Source organism: Trachinotus anak, unplaced genomic scaffold (genome assembly GCF_046630095.1).
Source record: "Trachinotus anak isolate AG129_WGS33_773 ecotype Australia unplaced genomic scaffold, CSIRO_AGI_Tana_v1 ptg000007l, whole genome shotgun sequence".
Classification (NCBI taxonomy): domain Eukaryota; kingdom Metazoa; phylum Chordata; class Actinopteri; order Carangiformes; family Carangidae; genus Trachinotus; species Trachinotus anak.
The window spans coordinates 16,269,642-16,278,289 of NW_027273858.1; the positions used below are offsets into that span (position 1 = coordinate 16,269,642).

General features: G+C 44.9%; 1 protein-coding gene across 1 annotated transcript; it reads right to left on the minus strand.

The window, feature by feature from the left end:
• Nucleotides 1-2,343: 2,343 nt before the first annotated feature.
• Nucleotides 2,344-6,974, minus strand: dact2 (dishevelled-binding antagonist of beta-catenin 2). The gene is made up of 4 exons (XM_071481027.1): nt 6,440-6,974; nt 4,980-5,112; nt 4,549-4,839; nt 2,344-4,391 (listed from the first exon to the last, which is right to left on the minus strand). The coding sequence occupies exons 1-4, from the start codon at nt 6,947-6,949 to the stop codon at nt 2,500-2,502; spliced, it is 2,826 nt and encodes a 941-aa protein (XP_071337128.1). The 5' UTR covers nt 6,950-6,974; the 3' UTR covers nt 2,344-2,499.
• Between the last annotated feature and the right edge of the window lie 1,674 nt (nt 6,975-8,648).

An 8,648-nucleotide genomic window follows, 5' to 3' on the forward strand; every position in this document is an offset into this window, starting at 1 on the left:
AAGTTATGAAAAAAGAAAATAAAACTCTATTCACAGGATCTATAGCCGTGTGAAAAAGGCATCGTGATTCCTTGTGTCGAGCTTAAAAGACTCCGGTTAAGACCTTTTATCAGCAGGTTGATGAGCCTCAGTTGAAAATGTACGATCTTGATTGGAGGAGAGCGTTGGCCCATATGTTCTCATGTATACGATGTCGAAGTCAGAGCAATTCAACCACAGTCTGCGTAATGAGATCCCACACAACATCTGTAGTCTTTCAGTGACTTGACAGCCATCCCTAGGGAGTATTTTGTAATGCCCCCCTCCCCTGCACTCAATTTTATACCAAAAAAAAATAGCATTTGTGTGCACCTGCACACCTGCTGCACATTTGATCCCTAGAGGTCTGGCTCCCTAGCCGAATTATCTTTACCACCATCCAATTACATTATGTAGTCGTTAAGGCACTGACTGCGCAAAAAACAACTTATATGTTTATTTTGAAAGAACAGAAAAGTTCTTGCAGTGGACAGATGGACTCACCTCCTTAAAAAGGACTAAAACAATGAGTCCAAAGAAATAAAATAAGAGACATGCTGAACATGGAGAAACACAAAAAGAGACAAGTCCGGAGGCAGCGAGGGTACAAAAATGCCCCTGACCTTTCTATTGTGATGAGCTGTGCCTTCAGAGATGAGTCAGCCCTACAGCTGGAAAGGTCAGCAAGCACACAAGGTCAAGCCGACGCAGTCCTGCTATACTCAACATCAAAGACAAGTCCAGGGCCTGCCATGCTCCCTCTGAGCTGGGTTGAAAACAGCAGCACTAATCCCACCGACCACTTGCTGACGCTGTTATAGAGAGGACAGAGGTCAGCTGGATGTACAAATCCTAATAAGTTGATTCCATTGTGGCAACTTGCTAAACTTAAAATGCTGTCTTTGATGTGCATTAGGGTTTTTGCCCTTTGGACCTGTCTTGTGTTTGATGAATAGAGAGAAGAATGGTGCTGAATTAACATATGCCCTTTTAGTGAGGACTTTTACTGAAGAAATGATGCCTTTTCTTCTTTGAAAACAAATTGAACATTTCTTGTTAAAAGAGAATGAGAGAGAGTCTTGTTAGATGAATGATTCATGAGTCTTAAAAATAATGGTCTCCACAGTGATTAGATCTGCAGGGAAACTACTTCAAAGTAAAATTAATGAAATGCTGAAAATGTTTGTCAGCCATATAAGCTTCTTAGTTGGGAACTTTAAGGTCACAGCGGCTGCCTAATGAAAACATTATTACATATGACCACGGGAGAGAGGGCTAATGTTTGGAGGGCCAGTCACTGGACTGCTTACCTTCACAAGTGCCCTTTTACTCACCCCATCTTTAAAAGAATTTTAATGGAAAGATACCGAGGCAGATTTTGGAAATGAGATTATTGGGCAACTCTGTGCAGCTGCCCACTGTCTAATCTCCTCATGACAGCTCTGAAGTGAGGAGCCTCTTATCATCTGTCATTCCTGCTTAATCCCATGTGCCCCCAGCCATATACACCAACTGTTTCAAAACGTCAGGTCTCTCCTCAGAAACCTGAGCTTCTACTACCACCATCTTAATGTCTGTTTGAGAAACTGTAGGAGTGTGACTGTGTGTTTTGGAACTTCGGTGCAAGTATGTTTACTTACATTTAAATGACTGAGGCTGATAAGTTTCACCCTCTAATTAAACATGACTGTCTGGTTTGGTTGTTGAAGCTGCAACTTATTAAACCAACAGCTGGGCAGAATCAGGAAACCAGATAAGGAGCCGTTAGTACTATCTGTGCTAAACTGGTCAGACTCAGTGGGGCATTTGCGAAGATTAAGTGGAGAATTTTTTCAACATGTGTGACGAACAGTGACCAGAAGACGAGAGAAGTGGCAGATGAGATGTTGCCAGCAGTGCTCACTCACTGATAAAGAAATATTGGGTGCTATTTATACTGTTGTTAAGTGTTTAAATATAAGAGAGAAGTGGAAGATGCATAAAACTCAATCCAAACTCTCCTAATATATATTTAATATTTGTTTATTCTAATAAGATACATCTGTATAGTTATAATCAATGAGCAAAATTAAGAAATTAAAAGAATATAAACAATTATTTGGATAATAAATGTAAAAAGATTGGTTTTATTTCTGAGATACAAACAATTATGTAACAGAAATGTCAATGAAACTGTCAAACGCAGCGATATGCCATGAGAAACTTCCATTACAGCAACATAAATATTTACAAATTAAGAGTAAGTGTAATAATTGTGTTATACATGCTTTTATACAATGCATCATTTTGTACACCATTCAGGTTCAAACATTGTAAATTCTTAACTTTTTTTTTTTTTTTTAGTTTCAACAAAACACAGTGCACAAATGCAGTCCAGTTTAATGACTGCTTCTCAGCGATGATTAAGGGTGCTATGCTAAAGGTCCAGGTGTGATTGAACAGTTTTTCCTAACAATTTTCTGTCCACCCACGGGAATGTCACTACACCAAGGTCATAACCTTCAGGGAGGCAGGCTGGAACCGGCGAATCTTCTTCTTCAGGGCTCGGGAAGCTTTGATCCTGCAGGCTGATGGCTCGGGGCGTGGGAGCTGCTGGAGGGGCCTTCCAGCAGCAGTGGGGCCCAGAGCAGCCTCAGCCCACACCAGGCCTCCCTCCTCCTCGTGGCTGTCCACCTGGTCCTCCTCATCCAGGGACAGGCTGCTGTCAGAGTCCGAGGAGGACTGGAAGCTCTGGCTGGACTCGCTATCTCCGAAGCGGTTGGTGGTGTTATCGCTCATCTCCCCCTCACTGCTTTCAGCGATGGTGGAGTGAAACAGGGAGGCACATTCAGCTGAATACTCAGACTCACATTTGGGTGGGTAGTGGCTGGACATGTGGAAAGGTGCTGGAGGGTATCTGGCATTAAGATTGTGGAAGAAAGAGTTAGAGGACATGGAAGACTGGAAGGGGCGAGGAGGTCCGATCCAGTGTCCTGGCTTGGCACTCATACTGCGGACCATCTGCATGCTCCCTGCTGCCTGAGCATGAGGCTCTTTTGACCTCTGACGCTGAGCACATGAGGCCTGGAACATCTCTCCATTGGACGGCCACTTGGCAGCCCCCTGCCTCCTCTTCCTCTGTTCTACAGGCTGCTCATACTCAACGCACTGAGGCCTTCGGCTTTTGCTGGACTTTGTAACAGCAGGGATGGGCTGTGGCTTAGGATGAACCTTGTGGGTGTACATGACTCCTGGGCTACAGTGGCTGGAGTCTGAACCCGAGCCCTGTCTGTGCTCCTCTGTGTGACAGGTGGTAAGTTTCTGGGTCACTTTTCCCTTTCCAGACCTTCTCTGCTCCCCCTTGGTCCCACCACTGACCTCTCTGGTCCTTTCACCGGAGGAGTATCCATGTTGCTGCCTGATCGCTCGAGGCTTATCGCTGCTTTTTCTTCTCAGTTTCACGGCTTTGGTTTTACGGTCTGCCTGTCTCACTTTGACTTTCTGAGATCCAGCGGGGACGAATTTGGCATGGACAAACTCAGGGGAAGCTCTGTGACCAGCATGAACCTCGTAGCCTTGACTCTCTTCTGTGCTGGAGCTGTGAGCCATCACTGTTCTTTGTCTATGGCCCTTCCTCTCTTGTGTTCTTGGCTCTGGATTATCCCCACATCTCTTCTCTGAATGGCTTCTTGCCACACTTTCATATTCTCCTTGGGACCTATCATTCCTCCTGAGGGATGAAGTGGTGACCTCATCAGAGCTGTACTCCCTCATGGCAACAGGATAGGAGTACCGGTATGAAACCTCCTGAGTTCTCACTGACTGTTTGTGGTTTGTGTTATCAGCTGCTTCTTGGCTGGAGTGTGTCGTGCAGTGTCTCCTCTGGTCGCTATCTAGTGGGATGGTGTTTGAGGTTTGAGCTGAAAGAGGCTGCAGCATACACACCTCTTTCTGAGACACTTCAGGAAACACAGTTACAACTTCAGTGGGCCTCCTGTGGTAGTCACTATGTGTCTGCAGAGTCTCTGGTCCAGTTTCACTCTGGATTTTGCTCAAGCTGCGCTGGAGGAGCTTGTCAATGTAACCCAGGGTCTTGGTCTCATAACCCATTTGTGCCCCCTGAAAGGTGTCAGAACCATTCATTGGGGGTCCTCGGCCCTCTAGAAGTCCAGGTGTGGCTGGGTTGCCTCCAGTTGAAAAAATTGGGCTCTGGAGAGCCACGGCGTGCAGGGGGCTGGGGTAGTGGTACACTTCAGTGCCACTGCGGGACACCAGGTTATTCTGAAACTTGGGGTCCACTGTGGAGGTCTTCAGGTTTGGACACATTGAGGGTTTTTTCACATCCACAGATTTGTAGTAGCTTGGTCCTTGAGCCATCATCCTATCAAGATCCCCTACGACACAAAAATACGGATTAACCTTTCAAATCACTCATTCACTGAAATTGCATGGTTTTATGCACCAAAATACATGTTGAGTTGCTCAGCAACAGTTACATGGTTCCTATTACGACATGAGAGACTTTAATTAGAGATCGGGAGTTGTGGTTACCTGTTGACACAGGTCTTGGTCGTGCCTGGTCGGTGCCTGTAGTGCTTTTTCGGATCCTACTGCTGCCCAAATGGAGGCCTGTGGCCCGTGGAGGGTTGGGCTGGGTAGTGCTCTCGTCAGCAGAACGTCGGCGGCAGATATCAACTTGTGAGGGAGGGCTAATGAGGGAATTAGGCGGGCTCATGGGAAGGAGAAGAAGGCTTGTCTGAGACGATGACAGACATTCGCTGTACACGGAGGTGCAGGAGTTAGACAGGGAGTAGGAGCCGCCATCGCTGAGCTCATAAAAACCTGCAGAGATAAAGAACGATTACACATGAGTATTAATATCAGTATTTAACATCATGTGATGGTAGGCTAGGTGTAAGTATTACTTGTATTATTATATTACTTATACATTACTCGCTATTTTAGTGTGTGTGTCTGCTCACCTGAACTTGGCCTGCTGTCACTCTCCAGCTGCTCTGTGGAGGCCTTGTTTACATCCAGCTTCAGCTCACTGATCTGTTGGTCCAGCTGCTGCAAGTGAGACTTCAGGCCTACATCCTGTTTCCGAAGACGAGACTGTAAAAGAGACAGCACATGACATTTTAGCCAACCCCTGAACCAAATCAGTGATACAACCTAACCCGAAAGGAGAGTCTAATTAGATTTTCTCAAGGAAAGAAGGGAGTTATGCAATAAAGCTCCACATGCACGCACATGCATGTAATTAAACAGAAGTTCTCTAGACATTTGTTTGAAAAGGAATATTTCCAATAAAGGTCGGGGTGCGTGTTAGCAATGCTGTAATTTGAATAAGATGAGGTCTGTTGTTCAGATAAAGGATGCTCTAATGTACAGCCATCGGAAAAACAAAAGCGACTCAGCTGTGGCTGATGATTAACCCCAGCAGGACATGGGGGAGCATGGAAGAAGCAGTGGTGGGTAACTCATTTCTCCCCCACAGTGAGGGCCTGGCCATTGTGTAAACTACTAGAGGAGGAAAGCTTGGGGGTTGGGATGAAGGACTGTTTGCTTTGCAGCTAAGGCCGGGCAATTACTGTTACAGTGGTTCTTAAGATGAGGACTGGGGGTCATAGCCTAAAAAATGCACAGTTTAATTAGACTACTGTAAGATCAAGCTGGGTCTACTGCAGTAAAGTGACTTATTGTAAAAGGTGTCTGATCGCTGAGCTTTTAGATAGGGTGTTGTAAGTCTGCAGTAGCTGCACTGTGGGTGAATGTAAAACACAATTTAAATCTCATGCTGGCCAGTTGCTTTATCATTTATCCTCCAGTGCATCAGCTGATAGATAAGCACAGCGTCCTCTCAACGCTGGCAACAGCAGCCCACATGGAAAAAGCCTGTCATGGAAAACTCCACAGAGCCAGTTGTTTCCAACACTCACGGTGCCTCTCAGGACCGAGGCTCTCCCTGGGTGTGATTCACTGCAGAATATCCACCTTTAAAAACACACCTCCATGTTCTTCTTTAATTTCCTGGCATTAGTGGTTAATGATTGAGGTGCCCTCCCACCCCCTGCAGTCCACACATGCACTGTGTGCGCGCACATACACAACTCAAAGTCCTCCTGGTCCTGCAGTGAACCTTGATTTATGACACCTATCCTACTTCCTACCCCCAGCTGAGGGCATTAAAGTGTGTCTGGTAATAATTGAAGGCTGAATGTGCATGAGCATCAGCTGACAGCCGCATTCAAACGGACCATTTTACTCCAGGGACGATTAAACTGTTCATTTGAGCCCAGTTTCAGGACCGTTCTTATAAATAAGAACTGCAATTGAAGAACAAATATTATGGTGACACCAAACTACTGCATACGCAAAATGGTCCTAGAGCTATTCTAATCATTCAGTTTTATGGTTTTTCGTTTAAACGACTTCCTACCAGCTGTTGCTTCAGGGCTGTCAGGGTCGCCTCCAGCCGCTGCTCCTCAGCCCCCATCGTCCTGGGAGCCTCCGGCCCTGCGTGGACAGAAGTGACGGGCTCCTCTCGGTCCATCCTCAGTGCCCAGCTCACCATGTCGCTCTGTCTGTCCTTCAGCAGATGCAGCTCCTGCAGCCCGGCCAGAGCAGCCTGCAGCCTCTCCCCGACCCTGCTGCGGTCCACTCCGGCTGCAGCGCTCATCATCCCCGCACAAGACCCCTTCCTGCTCAGCATGCTGGAGGGCGGCGTCCGGGCATTATCCAGAAACAAAATGCTGTTAAAGACACGTCCTCGTCCACACTGTGCTCCTCGCGGGGTTACTGCTCGGTTGGCTACTGTCTTGGTGTTGACCTGGTTAGTTTTTAAACTACCTGTTAGAAGAAATCTTGAGTGCAGAGAAGAGACTGAGCTCCTCCCACAGACCAAATGGCCCTCCTCCCTATTGGCTGGCCACTGGCCTCCAGCGAACATCTGGTATTAATCCTCCCCATTCAAGTCCTCACTGAAACTGCCCGGGCATGTACTAAGTTCATCTGCATAATACCACATGGCACGATGGGCATATTATTATGCTATTTCCACCATTCTTTTGTTGTTATTATTCTCTCCGGCAGTAGGCTAATCAGAGATAGACTGTGAGCTCAACTTTGTGAAAGTCTGCTAAGTGATTTGAAAGAAAGTAGATGGGTTAATACATAGGGCGTGTCCTCTTATAATCTGAGATAATCACCCACCAATTTAAAAAAAAAAACAGTCACCTGAAGATCATGTATTTAAGAAGCTTAAGCAGGAAATCCACATATTTTGTACAAGGCCCGGGTCAAGGCCTGTGTCAAACTCAAAACCTTAAAACACATTTACATTAAATGGATCTGTAGCGTATCAATCACTTTTAATCTTCATCAATACTAAATCAACCCCCATCTAAAACTACTTCTAAACAAACTCATCCAGTGATTATTTTGCTTTGGAAAGAGAGACTTGAAAGAGAAAATAGTGAAATCAGACTGCAGTGGCATTATAGACCAGTGATAGATGAATGACGCCCCCTTGTTGCAGCAAAGATTACTACAGTTTCACGGCAACTGATGGATCTCATGTTTAACTGACAGACAGCAGTGAGCATGTTGAACCATCTGATACTAAACTAATATTTCATTTCCATAACACTTGAACAACTAGATAAATATACAGAAACAATGAAAAGTTGCTCTTCAGTATGTTGACCTGCACATGGATCCATGACCTCGGTTTGAGCCACACATAAGAGTCTCTACTAGACTGAGAAGTCAGCTTTAAATGATCTTCAAATTTCAATGTCACGTCTACACTTGGTGATAAAGGGAGATTGAAAACCTTGGTCAAGATTTTTGAAATGGGACAATAGAACAGTATTTCATTATGGCAGTGGTTCTCAAAGTGAGGTCTGGGGACCCTCAGCAAAAAGGGGAATCGTTTATTTTCACTATAATTCCACCCATAAGGAACAAAATGACAGAATGTGTGATTATTAACAGTTTCTGTAATAAACATCTAAAAGTAAAAATCTTATCAGATGGGTCATCCTGGGACAAAATCGTATCAAATGGGACTATGTGGTCTAATCTGTGTCAATTTAGGGGTCCTTGTTTGAGAACCACTACATTATAGTATTAGAACAACATGTATAAACATGAATTAAACTGTTGTATCTTGGCAAAATACGGATGCACTAGGAAAAAATGGGTCTGGGCAGAGACTGGCAAAAACATCATACTATCCTCCTCTTGCAAAATAAGTATAAGTAAGTGATAAGTAATAAGTATTGTAATAAAATACAATCAATGAAACTAGCTTGTTGTAGGCCTATGTTTCTCATTGAATCATTAACTACATGACTTATAAAAATCATATCTCAGGTCTCAATTGTTCATTATTTTATCTTTGTTGCTAGTTTAAATCTAAATCCTCAGAACAATGTGACTCACAGGACAGGTATTCCTGTTCTGTTCTTCCCACCTGAGCTGCCATTCATCCAACTGAGACGAGGGGAAGCACTTGTTCTCGTCGTCAATCATCTGATAACAAATAAATAAGGGAATGATTGAGCCCTCATCACGGGCCAAGGCAACATGAGGCTGGCTACACACTATTCACTTACACTGCTGCTGTTCGCACTGTATCACAGGTG

What these genes read in the sequence shown, in the direction of transcription:
- dact2 (XM_071481027.1), bottom strand. Translation starts at nt 6,949, where the DNA reads ATGTTCGCTGGAGGCCAGTGGCCAGCCAATAGGGAGGAGGGCCATTTG. An exon ending in CAGCCCTGAAGCAACAGCTG is followed by an intron (nt 5,113 to 6,439) that starts GTAGGAAGTCGT and finishes TCTCTTTTACAG; the next exon opens with TCTCGTCTTCGGAAACAGGA. An exon ending in TGACAGCAGGCCAAGTTCAG is followed by an intron (nt 4,840 to 4,979) that starts GTGAGCAGACAC and finishes TTATCTCTGCAG; the next exon opens with GTTTTTATGAGCTCAGCGAT.